Raw genomic sequence first — 24,222 nt, 5'->3', positions numbered from 1 at the left:
CGGTGTCACTCGGGGGGCCCGGTGACCCCCGATACCGGGAGGAGGGGGTCAGCCTTCCGCTCCCGGGGTCCCTCGAGGGGTCCCGTTGTCCCCCGCGGGGTCCCAGTGCCCGCCCCCCCCCCCCCCCGTGCCGGTGCCCCCCCGGCGGGGCGGGCGCGGGGTGGGGGGGGGGTTGGGGGGGGGGGGCCGGGGGCTCCGGTCCGCGCCGCGCTCGGCGGCGACACAAAGCGGCTCCCGGCGGCGGCGGCGGGGGGGTCCCGGGGCGGCCCCGCCATGGCCAAGTGGCTCCGGGACTACCTGGGTCGGGGGGCCCGGCGCTCCCCCCCGCGCCCCCCCCAGCCCGACTACAGCGGCGGAGGCGAGCGCCGCCCCCCCGGCACCCCCCCCCCCCCCCGCTGCCCTCCGCGGCCCCGCTGCCTCCCCCCGGCGCCGGCTGGTGCGGGTGGGGGGCGCGGGGCCGGGGGGGGGCCCTCGCCGGCTGGAGCAGGTAGGAGCGGGGGGCACCGGGGGGGCACCGGGGGGGGCACCGAGGGTGGGCAGCGGGGCAGGAGCCGGGGGGATGCGCGGGCACCGGGGAGGGGGGCAAAAAGACCGGGCGGGGGGGGCAGGGGGGAGGAAGCGGGAGAACCGGAGGGCACCGGGGGGGTGCGAAGGGACCGGGGCGGGGGCAGAGGGCTGGGGTGAGGAACCGGGGGGCATCGGGGGGGGCTACACACCGGAGAGGGGTGAGGGGGGCAGCCGGGAGGGAGCGGGGGGGGCTGGGGAGCAAGGACCGGGGGGCACGGAGGGGATGGGGGGGGGAGATGGGGGATAGGAGGGGACCGAGAGGGGCTGGGGAGAGGAGCGGGGGTGCCAGTGGGGACGGGGGGGGCGGGGGGCACCCAGGGGGGAGAGCCTGGGGTCAGCAGGAGAGGGGTCGGGGGACAAAGGGAGCGGGTGGGAGGGAGCGAGGAAGGGGCTGGGGACCCCCGTGTCGGGGACCTGGGGGTGCCTGCGGGGTCCTGGCGAGGGGACCCAGGGGCTGGGGCCCTTGGGGGGGGGCAGCGGGGGTCCCATCCCACCCTGGTGCCCACCCCGGGCACCCACCCACAGGGCCCCGGCGAGAGCGAGTACTCGGAGCCCTTCGAGGGGGAGCAGGACCCGGCGCCCGAGGGGGGCTGCGAGGAGCCCGGCGAGGCCGCAGGTGGGTGACCCCCAGGGCACCCCCCCAGCCCCACAGGGGGTCCTGCAGCACCCCCCCCCGCTGCCTCCCCCAGCCCCCCAGCGTCTCCCAGCCCGCCTGTCCCCAGGGTGCCCGCGACAGGGCGAGGGTCGGCGGGGGAGACCGCGGCGGGGACCCCAGCTCTACGACACCCCGTATGAGGAGTGGGAGACGGCGGGGGGGGGCCCCGGGGTGCCCACCGCCCGCCAGAGCCGCCTGCCCCGCGACGACGAGCGCCCGGCCGATGAGTACGACCAGCCCTGGGAGTGGAAGAAGGATCACATCTCCCGGGCGTTCGCAGGTGACGGCGTCCCCAGGGCGCTGGGTGCCACCCCGGGGTCCCCCCCGGCACCCATGGGTCCCACCCAGGGGAGCAAGGGGGTGGGCGACGGGGCACCGCGGCAAGGCAGAGCCATGGTGGGGACGTCTACGACCTTCTGCTGTGCTCTGGCACCGAGAGCCGGTGGCCCAGTCACCGGGTGTCCTCAGGGGACCCCGCGATGGGGTGACACCCCCCACCGCTTTGTCTCCACAGTGCAGTTTGAGAGCCCCGAGCGCTCCCCCAGCCTGTCCCGGCAGCTGCCGCGGCCCCCCCGGACCCCCACGGGCACCAGGCCGGGCTGCCCCCCCAGCCCTGGGCACGTGGACACCTCGCTGCCCCTGGAGAAGCAGGCGTGAGTCTGGGGGAGTCCCTCGTCCATCAGGGGGTCCCTCCTCCTCCCCCTCCTCAACGTCCCCATTGTACATCCTGGCATGGAGGCAGCCCTCTGGGGTGGGGGCGGGTCCCCCACAGATGGGTCCCCATGGGGTGGAGGGTGCCCCTTGGCATGGTTGGTTTCTTTGACGTAGCTGAGTGCCCCAATGGCATGGAGGGTCCTCGTGGGGTTGAGGGTGACCTATGGCATGGATGGGTGCCCACGGTGTTGGGTGCCCCATGGCGTGGATGGGTCCCCACAGTGTTGGGTGCCCCATGGCATGGATGCATCCTCATGGGGTGGAGGGTGCCCTGTGGCATGGTTGGTCCCTTTGATGTGGTTGGGTGCCCAATGGCATAGGTGGGTCGCCATGGACTGGAGGGTGCCCAATGTCATGGGTGGGTACCCGTGGTGGAAAGGGTCCTTGTGGGGTGGAGGGTGCTCACGGCGTGGTTGGTCCCTTTGGAATGGATGGGTGCCCCACACCGTTGGTCTCCGTGATGTAGAAGATGCCCCATGGCACAGACAGGTCCCTGCGGGGTGGATGGCTCCTTGTGCCGCGGCGGGTGCCCTGGGTTGCTGATGGGTCCAAGTGGTGGGGACAGCACCCCATGGCACGCAGGGTGCCCTGTGGCGCAGATGGGTCCTGGGGCCCGGGTGCCGGGGTGACACCCACCACCATGCAGGTGGTACCACGGCCCCATCGGGCGGGCGGGCGCCGAGACGCTGCTGGCGCTGTGCCGCGAGGGCAGCTTCCTGGTGCGGGACTGCGAGACCAGCCCCGATGACTACTCGCTGTCGCTCAGGTGAGTGCGGGGACGGCGAGGGGACGCGGGGCTGGCGAGGGGACAACCCAGGCATGGGGGGGGGGGTCACAGGGTGGTGGGGCTGGGCTGTGCGCATGGCGCTTGCATCCATGCGCCGGCGTGTGCTGGCGTGTTCCCCCGCGATCCACGCTGACAGGCACCGTGCGAAGGTGGCCAGGCGACGCACGGCGTGCCTCAGTTTCCCCTCCCCGCCCACAGGAGCAGCCACGGCTTCGTGCACGTGAAGCTGACGCGGACGCGGGAGCAGCATTTCGTGCTGGGTCGCGCCGGAGCCGCCTTCCCCTCGGTGCCCGAGGCCGTGCGGCACTACACGGCGCGGGCGCTGCCCGTCCGCGGCGCCTGCCACCTCTCCCTGCTCTACCCCGTGGCCGTGCAGCCCCCATGAGCCCAGCGCTGCTGGGGACCCCCCGGCTGTGCCCCCCCCAACATCCCGCAGCGAAGCGACCCCATTAAAAGCGATGTGCAGCTCCGCGGCGCTGGGCATGGCGACGCTCTGGTCCCTCTTGGGGGCTCAACTCTATGGTGCCAGGCATGGTGGCCCGTCCTGATCCCACCATGTGTGTTCCTGCCCTTGTACCAGCTCCCACCGCCCCAGGAGCCCGGGGGTCCGGGCGAGGGGGGGTGTCTGGCTGCGTCCCCCACCCACCCACCGCGGGAGGTGACGCAGCTCGGGGTCACCGGCTCTTGACCGCATCGGTGTCGGGTGCCGGGGCGAAACCAGGCCACGGGACCACAGAGCCGCTTCCCTGACCCGGGGGGCCCCCCGCCGCGCCGGGGCCAGGCTGGGTGCTGGGGGGCACCGGATGCCGGGGGTGGGTGCTGGGGGCGCGCTGCGGAGGAGACAGCGAGCGGGGCGGCGGGACCCTGCGAGACGGTTTTGGGGGGGCTTTTACTGTGGAAAGGCAGAGCTGGGGGGGGGGGTGCCCCTGTACCCAGCTGGGGGGCTGCGGCACAGCAGGGCACGGCTCCTCTCAGGCCGGGGGGCAGCAGGGGGGTCCCCGTGCCTGCTGCAGCCCCCCGGTACGTGCTGTTCACGTGCTGTTCTCCGTCAGCTTGGGGGGCGGCAGCAGCTTCTTGGGGGTCCGCGCCGGGGGGGTCAGCACGTTCACGTAGATGCCCGTGTCTGGGGGGGGGGGGAAGTGGGTTTTGGGGGGGCGCAGGGCCAGGCATGGCGAGCCCTGGCCCCCTGAGCCACAGCTGGCACTGCCAGGGGACCCCCAGGGATCCCGTTGGGTGCCCCCAGCCCCGGGAGGTGCCTGGGGTGAGCCCTGAGGAGGGGGCGTGGGGGTGCATGGGGTGGATGGGCACGGGGTGCTGGGGGGGGCAGAGGGGTTTCGGGGTGTTTGGGCATGGGGTAAGAGGGGCATGGGGCAGGGAGGGGCGGGGGTGCTCGGGGACGGGGTGCTTGGGGTGGGGGTGTTTGGGGACGGGGTTACCTGCGTCCCTGCACCAGCGCCGGTGGCCCAGGAGGAGCAGCCCCAGGAGGAGGACTGTGCCCCCCAGGACCCCCGCCAGCCCCCACGCCAGCCCTGCAAGCACACCCAGCTGCGGCCACCGCCTCGGCACCCCGGCACGCGGGCGCTGGGTGGAGGGGACGGTGGGGATGGCGGGGTCACGCTTACCTGCCTGATGGCCTCCATCAGCTGCTGCTGGTGAGGGAAAAGCAGGCAGGGGTGGCCCTGTCCCCATCCCAGTCTCCATCCCTGTCCCTGTGCCCATCCCTCTGGCACTGTGGCCACCCCAGACCCACCAGGCAGCTCCCTCCATGGACCCCATCAGCCCCATGGTGGTGCTACCTCCGAAGGATCACATCAACCCCCACCATGATGCCACTTCCCAAGGACCCCATTAACCTCCAAGGTGATGCCACATCCCAGGGACCACCGTGATGCCACCTCTGAGGGACACCATCAGCCCCATGGTGATGCCACCTCCCAAGGACCCCATCAGCCCCACGGTGATGGCACCTCCCGAGGACTGCATCAACCCCCATCATGATGCCACCTCTCAAGGACCCCATCAACCTCCAAGGGGATGTCACCTCCCAGGGACCACACCAACCCCCACCATGATGCCACCTCTGAGGAACACCATCAACCCCATGGTGATGCCACCTCCCAAGGACCCCATCAACCCCCACAGTGATGCCACCTCCCATGGACTCCACCAACTCCCATGGTGATGCCACCTCCCAGGGACCCCGCTCAGCCCCCCCAGGATTCCCCGGGGGAGAAGGGGCAGAGCAAGGCCCCCCCAGGTACCTGCGCTGACGTGGAGCAGGGTGCCGTTGCCGGTGACCATGTCATGGTGGGGGATCTCGAGGGTGACGCGGCAGAGGTAGCGCCCGGCGTCATCCCCCCGCGCCCGGCGGAGGCTGAGGGTGGCCCGGGGGGGCTGCCAGGCCAGGCTGAGGCGGGGGGTGCAGGGGGCCGGGGGGGTGGCAGCGGTGGGGCGCAGGCGGGTGGCACACAGCACCCCGCGCCCCACGTCCTTCACCCACTCCAGCCGCAGCAGGTCCCAGGGCTCGGCCACCAGCACCCGGCACCCCAGGGCCACCCCGTCGCCCGCCGTCACCCACACCTCGCCGGGGTCCTGGCTCACCCGCAGGGCACCCGCTGCCAGGACCAGCACCGGGTCACGGGGGGGGGGCTGCAGCCCACCACCCCGGCGGTCCCCAGGGCCACCCGTGGGGCTGAGGGTGCTGGGGCCATGTTTGCTGCCTGCGTGTCACCTCTCGCCGCTGCCGCTCTGCACGTCACTCTGTCCCCATCCTGTCCCCACGCCTCTGTCCCCATCCTGTCCCCACACACGTTACCGGACCCCATCCTGTCCCCATCCTGTCCCCACACCTCTGTCCCCATCCTGTCCCCACACACGTTACCGGACCCCATCCTGTCCCCATCCTGTCCCCACACCTCTGTCCCCATCCTGTCCCCACACACGTTACCGGACCCCATCCTGTCCCCATCCTGTCCCCACGCCTCTGTCCCCATCCTGTCCCCACACACGTTACCGGACCCCATCCTGTCCCCATCCTGTCCCCACACCTCTGTCCCCATCCTGTCCCCACACACGTTACCGGACCCCATCCTGCCCCCCCCCCGCCACGGCCGTGTCACCGTCTCTCTCCACCCACCCGTCCGTGTGTCTGTCCCTTCCTCTGTGTCCCCAGCCCCTCTCTGGTCCCCTCTCAGGACAGACGTCCCCAGCAGCCCCCCCTGCCCCGGCCATCACGCAGGGGACAGCCCGAGCCCCCTGTCCCCCCAGTGCCCCCCCCAAACGGCCTGTCCCCAGCCCCACAGCCCAGCCACGGGGACCCAGGCAGTGTCCCCTCTGTCCCCCCCAGCCAGCCCCGTGCCCCCACTCACCGCCAAGGAGGGGGAGGAGGACCCCGAGCCCCCACATCCCAGCGCCACCCCAGCCACCCTGCTCCGAGGGGCCGTGTCCCTGTCCCCAAGCTGTCCTTGTCCCCAGAGGTCAGTGTCTGGGCCCCTCGTCACCCAGGTTGACTCGCTGTGACGCCACGGCTTCCTGCCACCACGCTGCGTGGCCAGGGGAGGGGGACCGGGACCAGGACCGGGACTGGGACCGGGAGGGGGACAAGGATGGGGACAAGGATGGGGATCAGGACAGGGACAGGGATGGGGACAGGAACAGGGCACAGGGATGGGACAGGGACAGGACAGGGATCCGGATGGGGACAGGGATGGGAACAGGGACCAGAATGAGGACCGGGATGGGACAGGGATGGGGACAGGAACAGGACAGGGGACCAGGATGGGGACCAGGATGGGGACAGGAACAGGGCGCAGGGATGGGATGGGGATGGACACAAGGATGGAGAGTGAGACCAGGATGGGGACAGGGAAGGGGACAGGGACAGGGACCTGGGGTGGGGACCGGAACAGGGCACAGGGATGGGGACAGGGACAAGGATGGGATGGGGATGGGCACAGGGATGGGGACTGGGATGGGGACGGGAACAGGGCACAGGGATGGGATGGGAATGGGGACTGGGACCAGGACAGAGACCGGGATGGGGACTGGGATGGGGACAGGGATGGGGGACACGGTCCGGAGCAAGGTCAGGGGAGGGCACTGCCTCGGTCCCCCACCCTGGGCAAGGGGGGTTCGGGTGGCCCCAGCCTGGCCCCACGCACGGGCCGTGCCACCCGGGGACCCCCCGGGACCCCCCCCCAACTGCGGGTGGGGGTGTCCCGCCCCGCGGGGTCCCGGTCTCCCTTCCCGGGGGTGCTGGCTGGGGAGGGGCGCCCGCCGGTCTCCCTTTATGGGGGGGACCCCGTTTTCCTGGGGGGTCTCAGCTCCCCGTGCTCGGGGGGGGGTGGCGGGGGGGAGTCCCCCATACCCGGACTACATCTCCCAGCATGCCGCGGGGCGGCTCCCGGCGGCCAGACTACACTTCCCGTCGTGCCCCGCGGCCGGGAGTGGCGGGGCAGGGAGGGGCGGGGCGGGGGGCGCCGCTCCCCCTTTGTTGGCGGCGGCGGGGCCGAGCGGCGGCGGGGCCGGCCCGGTATGGGTGACCAGGTGGGAGCGGGCCGGGGGGCGAGGGGGGAGAGGGAGGAGGGGGAGAGGGAGATGGGGGGGGAATGGAGGGGTGGGGGAAGGGGGGGGAGGGAGGAAGAGGGGATGGGGGAAGGATGGGGGGGGAGGGAGGGATGGAGGCAGAGGGGAGGGAGAGAGGAGGGAGGGAGGGAGGAAGGGGGGACAGAGGGATGGGGAGGGAGGGGTGGAGGAAGAGGGGATGGAGGGATGGAGGAAGGAGGGAGGGATGGAGGTAGAGGATGGAGGAAGAAGGAACAGAGAGATGGAGACAGGGGGATGGAGGAAGGAGGGATGGAGGCAGAGGGGATGGAGGGATGGAGGAAGGAGGGAGGGATGGAGGTAGAGGATGGAGGAAGAAGGAACAGAGATGGAGACAGGGGGATGGAGGCAGAGGGGATGAAGGGATGGAGGAAGGAGGGAGGGATGGAGGAAGAAGGAACAGAGAGATGGAGGAAGGAGGAATGGAGACAGAGGGATGGAGGAAGAGGGGATGGAGGAAGGAGGGGGGGAGGCAGAGGGGCTGGAGGGGATGAAGGTCTGGAGGGAGGAGGGCTGCAGGGGTTAAGGGTGCAGGAGGAGGGGTGCCGGAGGGAGGGATGAGGGGGGGGTGCAGGGGGTGGAGGGGTGCGGGGATGGCCCCCCTCGCTCCACACGCTCTTGCCAAGTCATCCCGCTCCCGCCATGCCGGCCGAGGCCCGGGGCCGGGGGGGGCCGGGGGCCGCTGACCGCGGGCGGGGGGGCTGGGCAGGAGGCTGTGCGGAAGATCATCACCACCCTGGCCGTGAAGAATGAGGAGATCCAGAACTTCATCTACTCCCTCAAGCAGATGATGCAGAATGTGCAGGTACCGGCGTCCCTGCCCGTCGCCCCGGGGACCCCTGGCCCCACACGCCGGGGTCCCGCCGCCCGGTGCAGTGGCACCCGCTGACGCCCGCGGCCGTTGTCACCCAGGCCAACTCGTCGCGGGCGCAGGAGGACATGGAGGGCGAGTTCCAGTCGCTGTACGCGCTGCTGGACGAGCTGAAGGACGAGATGGTGATGAAGATCAAGCAGGACTGTGCCAGCCGCACCTACGAGCTGCAGGTCAGTGCCCACCCTGCCTGGGCCGACCCCCGACCCCCCCCCGGCACCCTCGCCCACCGCTGCCGCTCTCCCCTCCCCACGCCAGGCCCAGCTGGCGGCGTGTGCCAAGGCCCTGGAGAGCTCGGAGGAGCTGCTGGAGGCGGCCAACCAGGCCCTGGGGACGGCCAACCACCATGACTTCTCCCAGGTGTGTCCCCACCGGCGCGGGGAGATGTCCCCGTCCGGCTGCCCCCCACCCTGGGGGTGTCCTGACCCCCCTTCCCCCCCTTCCCGGCCGGTCGATGCTACCCCAGTGCTGCGCTCACCCCGGACGGGCACCCTCCTTTCTTTCTGCGCTGGAGCAACGCTGGGCTGGCTGTGCCTGCTGCGGGGCCGGGTGGGAGCACGGAGACCCCCCCGGGACGATCCCCGACCTGCCCAGAGCTGCCTGGGGACAAAGGGACACCATGGCAGGAACATGGGAGGCACCAGCAGGCGTGTGGGGTGCTGGGACACGGGGGTGCTGCGGTGGGGATGCCATGCCATGAGGTCCCACGGCAGGGATGCTGTGCCATGGGGTCCCACGGCAGGGATGCTGTGCTGTGGGGTACCATGGCAGGGATGCGGGAATGCTGTGCCATGGGGTACGGTGGCAGGGATGCTCTGCCATGGGGTCCCACGGCAGGGATGCTGTGCTGTGGGGTACCATGGCAGGGATGCGGGAATGCTGTGCCATGGGGTCCCATGGCAGGGATGCTCTGCCATGGGGTCCCACGGCAGGGATGCTCTGCCATGGGGTACCACAGCAGGGATGCTGTGCTGTGGGGTACCATGGCAGGGATGCGGGAATGCTGTGCCATGGGGTCCCACGGCAGGGATGCTGTGCCATGGGGTACCACGGCAGGGATGCTGTGCCGTGGGGTACGGTGGCAGGGATGCGGGGATGCTGTGCCGTGGGGTACTGTGGCACGGTTCTGCTGGGTACCGCAGCGGGCACACGGGCACGCTCTGCCGCGCTGACACCGGAGCGGGGGTCCGGGCACGCTGTACCGCGCTGGCTCCTGGCACTGCTGTCTCACTTGCTTTTTTTTCTCCTCCTCTTTTCCGCCGCGCTCGCAAGGCTGCCAAACAGATCAAGGATAGGTACGGCACCCCCGTGCCCCGCGGTCCCACTAACCCTCCTCCCAGCCGGGATCCCGTGGTGGGTGGCCCCGTGGGTGCTGGGGTGGCTCTGCCCACCCTCCCCACCTCCCCACGGCTGCGCAGGGCAGGGGGTGAGCAGTCAGGGCTGGGTGGGTGTCCGGCTCCCAGCCGCGCTGACTCTCGTCCCCGTGTCCCCCGCGCAGCGTGACCATGGCACCCGCCTTCCGCCTCTCGCTCAAGGCCAAGGTGAGCGATAACATGAGCCACTTGATGGTGGATTTCGCCCAGGAACGCCGCATGCTCCAGGCCCTCGCCTTCCTGCCAGGTATCGCCCGCGGGCAGCGGGTGACGGGGACACGGGGACAGGGGAGGACACGGGGACAGGGGAGGACGGGCCACGGTGGGTGGGTTCCTCCCAGTGCGAGGGAAGGGCAGTGCTGGGGGCACAAAGGGCTGTGCCAGCCTGGCAGGGGACAGCACGAGAGTGGGTGTCCACAGTTTAAGCGGTCTACTGGGTGCCAGGGGAGGGGGTGAGGAGCTGGGGGGGGTGCCAGGCCCAGGACACCCTGTGGTGTCCCATCCAGAGGGGTGAGGAGGTGCCAGGGATGAGGGGGGAGCTGGGTGCTGTGCCCAGGGGTGCGGCAGGTGCCATGCCTGGGGTCTCTGGGGTGCCACACGTGGGGTCCCGAGGGTGCTGCACCTGTGGGTCCTGTGGGTGCCATGCTTGGGGTCTCTGGGGTGCCACACATGGGGTCCTGAGGGTGCTGTGCCTGTGGGTCCTGTGGGTGCCATGTGTGGGGTCTCTGGGGTGCCACACATGGGGTCCTGAGGGTGCTGTGCCCACGGCTGCCATGCCTGGAGTCTTTGGGGTGCCACACGTGGGGTCCCTCAGGTGCCATGCCTGGGGTCTCTGGGGTGCCACACATGGGGTCCCGAGGGAGCTGTGACCATGGACCACAAGGGTGCCATGCGTGGGGTCTCTGGGGTGCCACTCATGGGGTCCCGAGAGTGCCGTGCCTGGAGTCTCTGGGGTGCCACACGTGGGGTCCCAAGGGAGCTGTGCCCATGGGTCCTGCGGGTGCCATGCCTGGGGTCTCTGAGGCGTTGGAGCCCATGGGTCCTACGGAAGCCTCGAGGGTCCCTGGGGGTGCTGGGGACGCAGCGGGGGGGACACTGGCACGGCTGCTCCTGCGGGCAGTGCCCAGCACCCCCGAGATCGACCTGGCGGAGTCACTGGTGGCCGATAACTGTGTGACGCTGGCCTGGAGGATGCCCGACGAGGACAGCAAGATCGACCACTACGTGCTGGAGTACCGCCGGACCAACTTCGAGGGGCCGCCGCGCGCCAAGGAGGACCAGCCCTGGATGGTGGTCGAGGGCATCAAGGGCACCGAGTACACCCTCTCCGGTGAGGGCACGGGGGCAAAACCAGCCCCAGGTGTGCCAGGCTGGGAGCGGGCACCGCGGGTGGCAGGGGGCTGGGGCTGGGCGGCAGTGCCAGGCTTTGTAGGGGACATGGCAGGGGTCACGGTGTCCCCCCACCCCGCGCCCTGCTTTGTGACCCCGCCGTGCCCGCAGGGCTGAAGTTCGACATGAAGTACATGAATTTTCGGGTACGAGCGTGTAACAAGGCCGTGGCGGGCGAGTTCTCCGAGCCGGTCACTTTGGAAACGAGAGGTGGGTACCGGGGGGTACCCATCACCCCCCCGCGCCACCCCGTGCTGCCCCTTCCCCCCAGTGCCAGGGGTCTGACGGTGGCTGTCCCCAGCGTTCATGTTTCGGCTGGATGCCAGCACGTGCCACCAGAACCTGCGAGTGGAGGAGCTCAGCGTGGAGTGGGATGCCACGGGCGGCAAGGTGCAGGACGTCAAGGCGCGCGAGAAGGACGGCAAGGGCAGGACGGCGTCGCCCGCCAACTCGCCTGCCAGGTAACGTCACCCCCCCCCACCACCCCACCTTGTCACCCCAGCGTTGGTCCCCTCGGGTAACGCCAACCCAACCCCTGCCACCGGCGTCCGTCTGTCCTAGGGTCATGCAGTCGCCCAAGAGGATGCCCTCGGGGCGCGGGGGCAGAGATCGCTTCACTGCCGAGTCCTACACGGTTCTGGGTGAGAGCCAGGGGCACCCCGTGGGTGCTGGTGGGGATTCCGCAGGTGCCAGGGGCACCCCGTGGGGGATCGGGGGATGGGGTGGCCCTGAGGGCGCAGGGGTTGATGTGGGTGGGCACGGGGCTCCCAGAGGGATGGGGACGGGATGGGGCACCCCATGGGTGCTCCAGGCAGAGCCGTGCGCCGTGCCCGCAGGTGACACGCTGATCGATGGTGACGACCACTACTGGGAGGTGCGGTACGACCGGGAGAGCAAAGCTTTCGGCGTGGGGGTGGCGTATCGCAGCCTGGGCAAGTTCGATCAGCTGGGCAAGACCTCGGCCTCCTGGTGCCTCCACCTCAACAACTGGCTGCAGGTCAGCTTCAGCGCCAAGCACGCCAACAAGGCCAAGGTGCTGGACGTGCCCGTGCCCGACTGCATCGGCGTCTACTGCAACTTCCACGAAGGTGGGTGCTGGATGGAGTGGTGCCAAGGTTGGGCGCAGGGTCCGCCACCACCATGGGTACCACCACCACCATGGTCACCAGCGTGTCCAGCATGGCAGTGCCACCACTATGGGGCATAAGCATGTCCATCGTGGGCATTGCCACTATCATGGACACCAGCATGTCCACCATGGGCACTGCCACCACCATGGGCGCCAGCATGTCCACCATGGGCACTGCCACCACCATGGGCGCCAGCATGTCCGCCATTGGCACTGCGACCACCATGGGCACCAGCGTGTCCACCATGCGCACTGCCACCACCGTGGACACCAGCATGTCCACCATGTGCATTGCCACTATCATGGGCACTTCCACCACCGTGGGCACCAGTGTGTCCACCATAGGCACTGCCACTATCATGGGCACCAGCATGTCCACCATGGGCACTGCCACCACCATGGACACCAGCGTGTCCACTATAGCACTGCCACCACCATCGACACCAGCATGTCCACCATGAGCATTGCCACTATCATGGCCACCAGTGTGTCCACCATGGGTATTGCCACCATCATGGAACACCAGCATGTCCACCGTAGGCACTGCCACCACTATGGACACCAGCACGTCCACCATGGGCTCTGCCACCACCAAGGGCACTGTGCTGGGGGTCTGCAAGCTTTGTGCCCACTGTGACCCCCCCTGTTCTCCCCCCCTCCCCATGCCTACAGGGTTCCTGTCCTTCTACAACGCCAGGACCAAGCAGCTGCTCCACACCTTCAAGGCCAAGTTCACGCAGCCGGTGCTGCCTGCCTTCACGGTAAGGGGCGGGCAGGGCTGGGCAGCTCCTCTGGTGGGGGTCAGCCCCCCCCAGCCCCGTGCCAGCCCCCCCAGCCCTCTTCCCAGCCACGCTCCTGTGCCCGCAGGTCTGGTGCGGCAGCTTCCACGTCTCCTCAGGCTTGCAGGTGCCCAGCACGGTGAAATGCCTCCAGAAACGCAACAGCACGGCCAGCAGCTCCAACGCCAGCCTGCCCTAGAGCCGTGCCCCCCCCCCCCCCCCACGGCGGGCACCCCCCAGGCAAGAGCACTGAATGTACCCCCCACCCCCTCCCTAACCCCCCCTACCCCCAGCGCGGCACTGGCAGGGCTGTGCCAGCCCCCAGAGCTGGGGTGCACCGGCACCCACGGTCCCACCAGCCGGCCCCCCCCCACTCCGTGCCGGCCCCCCCACTCCGTGCCAGCCCCCCCCCCCCGGCTGGCAGCGGGCTGGGCACGTCGCCCCTCGCCATCGAGAGCTGCTTCTGGTCTGAAGAATAAAGCGGGACGTAGGTGTGACGCCGTGGCACGGGGCGCCGGGTGGCACCACCCCAAGGGGGGGATTTTTTTTGGGGGGGGGTGTTGTCTCGGTGTCCCCCCACAGCACCAGGACGGGGCTGAGCGGGGCAGTGCCTTTATTCAGGAGGGCACCCAGGGCGATGCCCCCCAAATCTGTGGGTTTGGGGTCTGTCGCTGGCCGCACCCCCCCTCCCCAGGGCCACCCAGCACCAGGGGGGTGCCCGGACCCCGGGGGGACTGGGGGGGGTAGCTTTGCTGGGGGGGGCACCGCTGTCCCAGCTGGTTCCTGGCACAAAGGGGGGGTCAGCCCCCCCCACGCTGGCACCCGTCAGTCCTTGGTGAGCGCTCGGTGCAGCTGCAGCTTCTTGGCGAGCTCCTCGGCCATGACTGTGCCATGGGGGGGTGACGTGGGGGGGGGGGGGGTGACCGCCTGGCACAGGACCCAGGAGCCCGGGCCCCCTCCCTTGCCCCCCACCCCAGAGGGACCACTCTGCTCCACCCCTCGTCCCCATTGCCCCCCCAGAGCCGGTGATGGGACCCAGGCATCTGGGTTCTGCCCCCCCCAGTGCCCCCCACCCCCAGCAGTGGGATGCAGGCACGCGGACCCCCCCTCACCGCGGTCGTGGGGCGGCAGCAGGGCACGGCGGGGGGCAGGACGGGGTGCCGAGCTCCGGGGGTCTCGCTCGCCTGTGGAGAAGGGTGGGCGTCAGCATGGGGGGGGGGTGTGTGTGCCCCCTCCCTGCCTCAGTTTCCCCAAGCCCAGCCAGCCTCACCCTGCTCGTTCATGTAGGTCTCCTCCTGCGGGGTGGCCCTGAATAGGGGGGGTCTTCCGGGCCCCCCCGGGGGCTGCAGCGCGGGGCGCGGGATGGCTTCGGCGCCCGGGGGATGGCAGCGGGGGCGGCTGGGGGGGGCTCGCACCCCCGCTGGGTCTGCTCCCCGTTCTCACCATCCATCTCCACGAACTCTGGAGCAGAGCGGGGGCGGGGGGGGGGGGTCAAAGACCCTCTGCCTGCCTATCACACCCCTAACCCCCCCCCCAGGCCTCCAGTGCCAGCCTGCGGCACCCCAGCACCTCTGCCCCCCCCCCCCCCAAGACCACCCCACAGCACCCCAAGGCAACTCTCCAGCAACCCCCCGAGACCTCCCAGATGCCCCCCACCACCCAGAATCGCTCCCAACACCCCCGACACCATCCTGCCAGCCCCCCCCCGACCCCCCTGAGCCCCCCCAGACCCCCCCAGCCCACCGAGGCGCGGGCTGTACTCCCGGTGCGGGGGCTGCAGGCTGCCCTTGCTGCTCTCCACGAAGTACCCCACAACCTCGGCCAGCGAGGAGCAGCGATGCTGGGGGGGGGACACACACGCGGGGGGGTCACTCGGGGACCCCACCGTAGTCTCCCAGTCCCTTCCCACCTCTCCTAGGCCCTGGAGGGGTCCCAGCCCCTTGGGTCCCAGCCCTTTGGGGTATCCCAGTCTCTTAGGGGTACTGGTTTTTTAGGTCCCAGCCCCTTGGGGGAGTCCCTGTCAGTTTTGGGGTCCCTTCCCTTGGGTCCCAGGCCCTTAGGGGGTCCCTGTTGCTTAGGGGGGGGTCCCAGTTCGCAGGGATCTTGGCCTTAGGGGGTCCAGATCGTTGGGTGTCCCAGCCCTTAGGGGTCTTGAGTCCCTTGGGGGGTCCCTGTCAGTTTTGGGGTCCCTTCCCTTGGGTCCCAGCCCCTTAGGGGGTCCCTGTTGCTTAGGGGGTCCCAGTTCCTAGTTAGCCTTAGGGGGTCCAGATCCTTGGGTGTCCCAGCCCTTAGGGGTCTTGGGTCCCTTGGGGGGTCCCTGTCAGTTTTGGGGTCCATTCCCTTGGGTCCCAGCCCCTTAGGGGGTCCCTGTCAGTTTTGTGGTCCCTTGCCTTGGGCCCCAGCCCCTTAGGGGGTCCTTGTTGCTTAGGGGGTCCCAGTTCCCAGGGATCTCAGCCTTAGGGGGTCCAGATCCTTGGGTATCCCAGCCCTTAGGGGTCCCAGTCCCTTGGGTATCGGCCCTTTGGGGGTCCCAGCACCTTGGGGGTCCCAGTCCTGAGGGGCCCCAGTTCCTTGAGTCCCTGCCCTTTGGGGGTCCCATTCCCTTGGGGATCCCAGTCCCTTGAGTCCAAGCTCTTTGGGGGTCCCACTTCCCAGGGTTCCTTGCATTGGGGGGGGTCCCAGCTCCCTGGGGTGCCCAGCGTCAGGGTTGTCAGACCCCACGGGTGCCAGTCCCTGTGGGTCCCAGGCCCCAAGTGTCTGAGCTGCTGGGGGGTCCCAATCCCTTCAATTCCAGCCCCGGGGGTCCCCATCCCTTGTGGGGCCCATGGTGGGGGCTCAGATGGGTGCCCCTGGGTGTGTGCGCGGGGGTCTCTGTCCCCCATCACTCACCTGTGTGTCCACGTCGATGACGTAGCCCTGGTCCACGCGGTTCACCTGCCGGGGGGCTGCGTCAGGGGGGCGGCCGCCCCTCGCACAGGGACCCCAGCCCCAGGGACCCCCCTCGCACAGAGACCCCAGCCCCGGGGACACCCCTCGCATGGGGACCCCAGCCCTGGGGCCACCCCTTGCATGGGGACCCCAGCCCTAGGGACCGCCCTCACACGGGGACCCCCCTTTCCCAGGGACCCCAGCCCCAGGGACACCCCTCGGACGGGGACCCCAGCGCCAGGGACCCCTCGCATGGGGACCCCAGCCCTGGGGCCACCCCTTGCACCAGGACCCACGCCCCGAGGACACCCCTCACTTGGGGACCCCAGCCCCAGGGACACCCCTCGGACGGGGACCCCAGCACCAGGGACCCCTCGCATGGGGACCCCAGCCCTGGGGCCACCCCTTGCCCAGAGACCCCCCTTGCCCAGGGACTCCAGCCCCGGGGACCCCCCTCGCACCAGGACCCACGCCCCGGAGACACTCCTTGCACAGGGACCCCAGCCCCAGGGACACCCCTCACCCAGGGACCCCAGCCCAAGGGACACCCCTTGCCTGGGGTCACCCCTCGCACGGGGACCTGCAGCCCACAGGGACCCTCACCCTGGGGCCACCCCTTGTGTAGGGACCCTCGTCCTGAGGGGACACCACTCGTGGGACCCACATCCCACAGATACCCCTCGTACAGGGACCCGCACCCTGGGGGGACCTCTCGCGTGGGGCCCCCTGCCCAGGGGACATCCCTTCCACAGGGACCCTCATCCCAGGGCCACCCCTCTCACGGGGACCTGCACCCTGGGGACACCTCTTGCGTGGAGAACCATGTCCTGGGGACGTCCCTTGCTTGGGGACCCCTGCCCAGGGGACATTCCTTGCACGGGGACCCCCACCCCGTCACCCCCGTTGGGCCACCCAACCCACCCCGCTCCCCAGCGCACCCCAGGGAGGATGGAGACCCCCCCAGACCCACCCGACTCACAGGGGTGGCGGTGCCTTGGGGGGGGCTGGGGGTGGCGGGGGACCCCTGGGTGGCAGGGGACACCTGGGTGGTGGGTGACCCCTGGGTTGTGGGTGACCCCAGGGTGGCGGGGGACCCCTGGGTGGCCCTGCGGTCCTGCTCCTCACGCAAGGCCTCTGAGAGCTGGAAGATGCGGCCGGGCAGCAGTGCCAGGTCGGTGGGGACCTTCATCTGGGGGGGACACACACATGGAGGGGTCACCACCACTGGGACTCCCCTGCCTGAGACCTCCCCCCGGGGCCAGCGCCCGTGCCCACCTCCGCCATGGTCAGGATGAATCCCCGCCACATCTCCTGCGCCTCCCAGCTCTCCGCCTGCCCGTGATATTGGGGGGGGGACACACACACACATGGGGGTGGCCTCTCCCCTGCACCCCCCTGCGACCCCACGCCCTGTCCCTTGTGCCCCCCTCCCCATCCCATAACCCCAGCCCTCTGCTTCTGCACCCCCTGTACCCCTGAATCCTGAACCCTGTGCCCCTCAGAGCCCCCCTGTCCCCAAGTCCCGTCCCCTGTGCCCCCCAGTGCCACCCTGACCCCCAGCCCCCAAATTCTGTCACTCTGGACCCTCAAATCCTGTCCTCTGTCCCCCCCATTGCCCTCCTGAGCCCAGTCCCCAAATCCTGTCCCCTGTGCCCCCCCGTGCCACCCTGTCCCCCCAGCCCCCAAATCCTGTCCCCTCTGGACCCCCAAATCCTGTTCCCTGTGCCCCCCAGTGCCACCCTGACCCCCACCCCCAAATCCTGTCCCCTCGGGACCCCCAAGTCCTGCCCCCCGTGCTCCCCAGTCACGGCCATTGTGCCTCCCCCTCCTGCCCCTGTGCCCCCCCAAACCCCCAAACCTTGTCCCCCTCCAGACCCCCAAATCCCCAACCGTGACCCCTGCCTGCACCCACACCCTCCCGCCCTGTCCCCAGTCCCCCCAGACCCCTCTGTCCCCCAACACCCCACCCAGGACACGGGGTCCCCTCCAGCCCCCCCCCCTCCAGCCCCCCGTGTCCCTCCGCTGCCCGGTGCCCCCCCCGGGGTGCCCCTCACCTTCAGCGTCACCTCCTGTCCCCGCAGCCGGAGGACGAGACCCCCGCCCTCGGCCCGCACGCCCACCAGCTCGCCCGGGTCCAGCACCTCCAGGGGCTGGGGGCACCCCAGCGTGGGACCCCCCGCCCACCTCCACCGCAGACATGAGTGTGCCAGGCCTTAGCCCCCCCCGGGACCCCCTCCCCAGGCTGGGCTCCCACCCTCACCTCCATGGGGGGTCCCAGCCTGGGGGACCGCCCCCCAGGGGGTCCCACCTTGGGGGTCCCAGTCCCAGGGGTCCCGGCCTGAGGGTGCCCACCCGGGGGGTGTGGCCCAGGGGGTCTCAGGGGTCCCAGCCTGGGGAAGGGTCCCAGCCTGAGGGTCCCACCCTGGGGGAGTTCACCCTGGGGGGGTCCTGGCCCAGGGGGTCTCAGGGGTCCCAGCCTGGGGGTCTCACCCTGAGGGGGTCCCAGCCTGGGGGTCTCACCCTGAGGGGGTCCTGACCCAGGGGTCCCAGCAGTCCCAGCCTAGAGGGAGGGTCCCAATCCCGGGGTCCCACCTTGGGGGTCCCAGCCCCAGGGGGTCTCAGGGTTCTCAGTCTGGTAGAACCCACCCGATCCCACCCAAAGGTTTCTTGTGCTGGGGGTCCCACCCTGGGGGGGAGTCCCGGCTCAGGGGTGTCTCTGGGGTCCCAGCCTAGAGGGGGTCACAGATCCAGGGGGTCACAGGGGTCCCACCCTGAGGGGTTCCCAGCCCCGAGGGTCCCAACTTGGGAGGGGGGGTTCCAGTCTAGGGGGGTGTCCAGCCTCGGGGGGTCCCAGTCACGGGGGGTCCCAGTCACGGGGGGGCTCCCAGTCCAGCGGTTTCTCCAGTCTTGGCCATCCCACCCGGGGGTCCCATCTGGGGGGGGTCCCAGTCCAGGGGGGTCTCCAGCCTCGGCGGTTCCCACCGGGAGTCCAGGTCCTGGGGGTCCCGCCCGGAGGCCCCCCCGTACCTCGCAGTCCCGGGGCCCCCCGTAGAAGGCGAGCGTCAGCCCCGGCACCTGCAGCGGAGGGAACTGGGGGGTCGCTCCGCGGGGGGGTCAGTGCCAGCAGGTCCTGGGGGTCGGTCCCGAGGGGGTCCCGGGGTGCCGGGGGTCGGTCCCGAGACGCGGGGGTCGGTGAGGGGGTGCCGGGGTCGGTAAGGAGGTGCCCGGGGGGTTCCCGGGACGCGGGGGTCGGTCCCAGGAGTCGGTACCGGGACGCGGGGGTGGCGAACGGGTGCCGGGGGTCGGTCTCGGGGTGTTCCCGGGGTGCCGGGGCTCGGTGAGGGGGTGCCGGGGTTCGGTCCGGGGGTGCCGGCCCACCTGCTCCCGTGGTCCCCGCTTCTCCACGAAGCCCTCGTAGCCGGGCCGGGGCCGGGGTCGGTCCCGGCGGGGCGGGGGCACCGGCCGGGCCATCTCCGCCCGCCGCCGCCGCAGGAGCCGCCGGGCCGGGCCGGGGCGAAGGGCACCGGGGGGGGGGGGGCGGTGCGGGGGGGGTGTCCCCGGCCGGGCGCGCACCCGGTGCGGCGGGGGGGGGGGGGGAGCCAGGGCGCGTCCCCCCCCCGGGGCGGAGCTGTCGCCTCCCCCCCCCCCGGTGCCGGTGTCCCCGTGTGTGTCCCCCCCCCCCCGGGCGGGGCGGGGCGCGCGGGGCCGCCCCATCACGTGGCGCCGCCGCCGCGCGCACCGGGCGCGGCGGGAGCGGCGCGAGCGGAGCATGGCAGGTACCGGGCGGGCGGGCGCGCGCGCGGGGACGCGCGCCGGCCGCGGGGACGCGCGCGCGCACCGGCCGGGGACACGCGCGCGCGCGCCCCTGCGTGCACAGCCCGCCCGCCCCGTGCGCGCGTGTGTGTGCACCTGCGCGCGCTCACGCGGGGGAGCCTCGGCGCGCGCGCGGGCGCGGGGACGGGCGCGGGCGGGGCGGGGCCAGCCGGGGGCACCCGCGGGGCGGGGCCTGACGGGCCGGGGGCTGCGCTGCCGCCCCCCCCCCGGGGCCAGGCCCCCCCCCCGGCCCCTCCAGGGACCTGCCGGGACGGGGAGCTGCGGCCCCGCGCCACCGCGACCCCCGCCACGTCCCCCCGCCGTGTCCCCACGGTCCCGCCATGTCCCCGTGTCCCCCCGTTCCCCAGCCCTGTCCCCACAGCTCCGTGTCCCCGCGTCCCCCAGTCCCATCCCCGCGTCCACGTGTCCCCCAGCCATGTCCCCATGTCCCCCCATCCCCCAGCCATGTCCCCACGGCCCCGTGTCCCCATGTCCCCCAGGCATGTCATCGTGTTCCCACATCCCCATGCCCCCAGCCGTGTCCCCATGTCCCTGTGTCCCCCAGCCATGTCCCCATGGCCCCACAAGCCACGGCTATGTCATCGTGTTCCCACATCCCCATGTCCCCCAGCCATGTCCCCGTGTCTGCCAGTCCCATCCCCGCATCCCCATGTCCCACCGTCCCCCAGCCATGTCCCCGTGGCCCCGCGCCACCGTGTCCCCCAGCCATGTCCCGCCATCCCCCACCTGTGTCCCCATAGCCCCATGTCCCCATGTCCCCCAGCCATGTCCCTGTGTCCCCCAGCCATGTCCTTGTGTCCCCACATCCCCGTGTCCCCCAGTCCCATCCCCGCATCCCCCTGTCCCCCAGCTGTGTCCCCGTGTCCCCTAGCCATGTCCCCATGTCCCCCAGCCATGTCCTTGTGTCCCAGCGTCCCTGTGTCCCCCAGCCATGTCCCCACGGCCCTGTGTCCCCATGTCCCCCAGTCTGCTCTCACCACGTCCCTGTGTCCTCACACCCCCGCATCTCCCCCTGTCAGTGTCCCCCATCCTGGCCCTGGGTCCCCTCTCCCCATCCCTCTGTCCCTGTCCCCTCATCTCCCTGTGTCCACCCCCCCCGTGTCCTTGTGTCCCCCCTTCCTGTGTCCCTGAGCACTTGTGTCCCCGCGTCCCCGTGTTCCTGTGCATCCCTGTCCCAGTGCCCCCACTGCAGCCAGACACAGTGGGGGGGACCCAAGGCTGCTCCCGGGGGGGCCACCCATGGGTGGAGGACCCCAGGTGCCGTGTGTCCCCCCCCTGCAGCGCTGGCGGCCGCCTCCCCTGGCGGGGACGAGTGCCTGGAGGAGGACGAGGACGAGCTGGAGCCGGGGCTGGACGAGGCGGAGGCCGAACCGGAGGCCGGGAGCGGGGCGAAGGCGGCGGGGGGCACGCGGGGGGCCGTGCTCACCCGCCGTGGCATCACCCTCCGCGTCCTCCTCCGCGATGGCCTCCTCGAGCCGGCCCGCGGCGTCCTCTCCATCTACTACCTGGTGAGCCCAGGGGACAGACAACGGGGGGACGGGGACGGGGGACCGGGGAGACGGGGGACCGGGGGGTTGGGGGACTGGGGGGATGGGGGACCGGGGGGTGCCTCCCCAGCTCACCCCTTTACTCCCCAGGGCAAGAAGTTCGTGGGGGACCTGGGGGCGGACGGGAGCATCACCTGGCAGGAGACGGGCCAGGTCTTCAGCTCGCCCAGCGCCTGGGCCACCCACTGCAAGCGCCTGGTGAACCCCGCCAAGAAGTCGGGGTGCGGCTGGGCGTCCGTCCGCTACAAGGGCCAGAAGCTGGACCAGTACAAAGCCGCCTGGCTGCGCCAGCACCAGCCCAACGCGCCGCCCGCCGAGGAGGTGGGTCGGGACCCCCGGCTCCGGCACCCTTGGGCGTCCTCCCCGGCGCGGGTGCCAGCGCTGTGCTGCCCGCAGAGCCTGGCCAGCGAGGGCGAGGAGGAGGAGATGCCCGAGGAGGACGAGGAGGAGGCGACGAGGGAGGGTCGGGCGCCCGTGCCGGAGCCGGTGGCTGCCAAAAAACCAGAGGAGAAGAGCAAGAAGCAGCAGTGCAAGAGCCCGGCAGAGCCGGCGGGGACGGGTAAGGCGGCAGGGGGGGTCCTGGGGACCCCCGGGCAGCCCGGCAGTGGTGACGGGGCGTCGTGCTTGGCAGATCACGGCCTCCCGGGGAAAAGGCTGGAGAGCAAACCCCGGGTGCCCGTCCGCTACGGCACCCTGGGCACCCGTGACTCGGCCAGGTAGGGTGCGGCGGGGACCCCGGCCCCACGGGTGCGGGGGGGGTGGGGGGGTGGTGGCAGCGGGGCTGCGGCTTTTCCAGGAGCCCCCAGACCCTGGTGGAGGTGACGTCCTTCGCTGCCATCAACAAGTTCCAGCCCTTCAACGTGGCCATTTCCAGCAACGTCCTCCTGCTCCTGGTGCGTCCCCTCCCCGGGGGGGGGGGACAAGCTGGGACATCTCCAGGGGGACACCCACAGTGAGGGGGGGGGGTTATCCCCAGCGTCATTTTGAGGCCAAACTATCGATTTTAACCTTTTCCTTTAGGATTTCCACAGCCACCTGACACGGAGCGAAGTGGTGGGCTACCTGGGTGGGCGGTGGGACACCAACACGCAGCGTAGGTAGCGGCGGGGGGGGGTGTGGGTGCCCCCCAAGCTCCCAGCGGAGCCGCCCACCCCGTGCCCCCCCCCCTCCCCCCCAGTGCTGACGGTGCTGCGAGCCTTCCCGTGCCGGACCCGCTTGGGCGATGCCGAAGCCGCGGGCGCCGTGGAGGAGGAGGTAAGAAACCCCCTGGGGGTGGGCGTGGGGGGGTTCTGGGGGTCTCGGGGGACCCGTCCCCACGGCGTTGTCCCGTCGCAGATCTGCCAGAGCCTGCTGGTGCGGGGGCTGTCGCTGGTGGGCTGGTACCACAGCCACCCCTTCGGCCCCGCGCTGCCCTCGCTGCACGACATCGACGCGCAGATGGATTACCAGCTCAAGCTGCAGGGCAGCGGCAACGGCTTCCAGCCCTGCCTGGCCCTCATCTGCGGTAGGACCCCCGTCCCCGTCGTCCCCGGGCTGCCGTCACCCCCTCGTGTCATCCCCACCTGTACCCCCCACCCACCCATTTAGGACCCTACTATCCCGGCAACCCCGGCGTGGAGTCCAAAATCGCGCCCTTCTGGGTGATGCCGCCGCCGGAGGTCAGTGGTCGCCATCCCCGGTGTTGGGGTGGGGGGGGATATTTGGGGTGGGGGTGGCCCCAGCGCCGTGGGGTGAGCCCATTGCCGTCCTCCAGCAACGGCCCAACGACTACGGCATCCCCATGGATGTGGAGGTGGCCTACATCCAGGACGGCTTCCTCACCAACGACGTGCTGCAGGAGATGGTGAGCGTGGGCTGGGGGCCCCCAAAACCACCCCCCTCCACCCCAGCAAGGACAACTCCTCTGGGGCTGGCTGGGCCCCCGTCCTGCCATTCGCCCCGGTGACGGTGACAATCTCTGCTCCATCCCCACTGCGCGGCCGAGGTCTCGGTGCCGCAGGGGCAGGGGGGGCCACAGCCCCCACCCCGGGGCAGCCCTGGTGCCTGCAGCCCCTCTCCCCCCTCCCCAGACGCTGCTGGTGGAGTTCTACAAGGGAGCCCCCGACCTGGTGAAGTTCCAGGAGCTGTGGAGTCAGGATCAGACCTACCTGGACAAGCTGAAGGTGAGGAGGGGGCTTCCCCTACCGGGCTGGGTGGGGAGGGGGCTTTAGCCGGGGGTCTCAGCTCCGGCCACCCCGCTGGGTCAATGACCCGGGCTGCATCCCCGTCTCAGGGCTCCCTGGCCTCCCGCACCCCCAAAGACCAGAGCTTCACCCACGTCCTGGAGCAGATCTGCAGCCTCCTCCAGCTGAGCAGCTGAGGGGCCGGGAGCCCCCCTTCGACTCGGACCAGGTGCCCTCCCAGGGCCCTCGGCTCGGCAGCCCCCCAGCCCGAGGGGCTCAGCCGGCCCCGGCGCGGGGCCATCGCATCGCCCGCTGCTCCCGGGAGCTCGCCCGGATGGGGGGTCCCGGCACCCCGCCGGCCTCGGGGCGGCGAGGAGGGGAGGGTGGCGATGGGAGTCTCGGCGGTCGTTGTGTGTGGAAGCGGTAGCTGATTAAAGAGCAGTTCCTGCGGCTCCACCAGCTTGGGGACATCTTGCTGGTGCCGCGGTGAGGGACGGTGCCGGCGGCCTCGCACGCTGCAGGCGCCATCCAGCTGCCTGGTCCGGGGGGGCTGAATTGGGGGAACATCCTCCATCCCACCGCGGTCACAGAATCATAGAATCATCGGTTGGAAAAGACCTCGAAGACCATCAAGTCCAACACTGCCCTGGTGAAGCCCCATCTGGAGTACTGTGTCCAGTTCTGGGCTCCCCAGTTCAAGAGAGATGAGGAGCTACTGGAGAGAGTCCAGCGCAGGGCTATGAGGATGGTGAGGGGCCTGGAGCATCTCTCCTACGAGGAAAGGCTGAGGGAGCTGGGCTTGTTCAGCCTGGAGAAGAGAAGGCTGCGAGGGGACCTTAGAAATGCCTCTAAATATCTGCAGGGTGGGGGTCAGGAGGATGGGGC

The 24,222-nt window shown here is 71.0% G+C and overlaps 4 protein-coding genes across 9 annotated transcripts; 3 read left to right on the top strand and 1 right to left on the bottom strand.

Moving 5' to 3' along the window:
• Positions 1-227: 227 nt before the first annotated feature.
• SHD (Src homology 2 domain containing transforming protein D) lies at positions 228-3,186 on the top strand. The gene is given in 7 exon segments (XM_075444272.1): positions 228-377; positions 379-487; positions 1,093-1,183; positions 1,290-1,502; positions 1,737-1,875; positions 2,583-2,702; positions 2,922-3,186. Coding segments are annotated over 7 exon segments (963 nt in total). The 5' UTR covers positions 228-273; the 3' UTR covers positions 3,109-3,186.
• A 4,003-nt stretch (positions 3,187-7,189) lies between these two features.
• Positions 7,190-13,363, top strand: FSD1 (fibronectin type III and SPRY domain containing 1). 2 transcript variants are annotated; one of them, XM_075444390.1, is made up of 13 exons: positions 7,190-7,268; positions 8,035-8,130; positions 8,238-8,369; positions 8,455-8,556; positions 9,469-9,491; positions 9,695-9,816; positions 10,690-10,899; positions 11,070-11,168; positions 11,260-11,419; positions 11,520-11,599; positions 11,795-12,046; positions 12,760-12,848; positions 12,986-13,363. In XM_075444390.1, the coding sequence occupies exons 1-13, from the start codon at positions 7,257-7,259 to the stop codon at positions 13,007-13,009; spliced, it is 1,401 nt and encodes a 466-aa protein (XP_075300505.1). In that variant the 5' UTR covers positions 7,190-7,256; the 3' UTR covers positions 13,010-13,363. The 2 variants fall into 2 exon arrangements, with proteins under 2 accessions (XP_075300505.1, XP_075300504.1); XM_075444389.1 differs by having other exon boundaries at positions 12,955-13,363.
• A 227-nt stretch (positions 13,364-13,590) lies between these two features.
• On the bottom strand, positions 13,591-19,294 carry STAP2 (signal transducing adaptor family member 2). The gene is given in 11 exon segments (XM_075444059.1): positions 13,591-13,750; positions 13,979-14,050; positions 14,137-14,226; positions 14,229-14,327; positions 14,610-14,706; positions 15,756-15,800; positions 16,774-16,983; positions 17,070-17,126; positions 17,849-17,944; positions 18,822-18,869; positions 19,173-19,294. Coding segments are annotated over 11 exon segments (966 nt in total). The 5' UTR covers positions 19,266-19,294; the 3' UTR covers positions 13,591-13,691.
• A 215-nt stretch (positions 19,295-19,509) lies between these two features.
• Positions 19,510-23,771, top strand: MPND (MPN domain containing). 5 transcript variants are annotated; one of them, XM_075444058.1, is made up of 12 exons: positions 19,510-19,570; positions 20,910-21,136; positions 21,266-21,496; positions 21,572-21,734; positions 21,807-21,891; positions 21,972-22,068; positions 22,196-22,268; positions 22,353-22,429; positions 22,511-22,679; positions 22,929-23,018; positions 23,245-23,337; positions 23,448-23,771. In XM_075444058.1, the coding sequence occupies exons 1-12, from the start codon at positions 19,564-19,566 to the stop codon at positions 23,762-23,764; spliced, it is 1,629 nt and encodes a 542-aa protein (XP_075300173.1). In that variant the 5' UTR covers positions 19,510-19,563; the 3' UTR covers positions 23,765-23,771. The 5 variants fall into 5 exon arrangements, with proteins under 5 accessions (XP_075300173.1, XP_075300168.1, XP_075300170.1 ...); XM_075444057.1 differs by lacking the exon at positions 19,510-19,570 and adding an exon at positions 22,763-22,833 and having other exon boundaries at positions 19,973-21,136; positions 23,448-23,614; XM_075444053.1 differs by lacking the exon at positions 19,510-19,570 and having other exon boundaries at positions 19,970-21,136.
• Positions 23,772-24,222: the final 451 nt, after the last annotated feature.

This window comes from Opisthocomus hoazin, chromosome 27 (assembly GCF_030867145.1).
Source record: "Opisthocomus hoazin isolate bOpiHoa1 chromosome 27, bOpiHoa1.hap1, whole genome shotgun sequence".
Taxonomy (NCBI): Eukaryota; Metazoa; Chordata; class Aves; order Opisthocomiformes; family Opisthocomidae; genus Opisthocomus; species Opisthocomus hoazin.
This window is presented reverse-complemented; position numbering and strand designations above follow the sequence as displayed.

Bases quoted from the DNA above. Each gene is read 5' to 3' on its own strand.
- FSD1 (XM_075444389.1), top strand. The intron at 10,900-11,069 runs GTGAGGGCACGG...CCGTGCCCGCAG, and splicing joins CACCGAGTACACCCTCTCCG to GGCTGAAGTTCGACATGAAG. The intron at 11,600-11,794 runs GTGAGAGCCAGG...CCGTGCCCGCAG, and splicing joins CGAGTCCTACACGGTTCTGG to GTGACACGCTGATCGATGGT.
- MPND (XM_075444053.1), top strand. From the start codon at position 20,381: ATGTCCCCCAGCCATGTCCCTGTGTCCCCCAGCCATGTCCTTGTGTCC. The intron at 21,137-21,265 runs GTGAGCCCAGGG...TTTACTCCCCAG, and splicing joins TCCTCTCCATCTACTACCTG to GGCAAGAAGTTCGTGGGGGA. The intron at 23,019-23,244 runs GTGAGCGTGGGC...CCCCCTCCCCAG, and splicing joins ACGACGTGCTGCAGGAGATG to ACGCTGCTGGTGGAGTTCTA.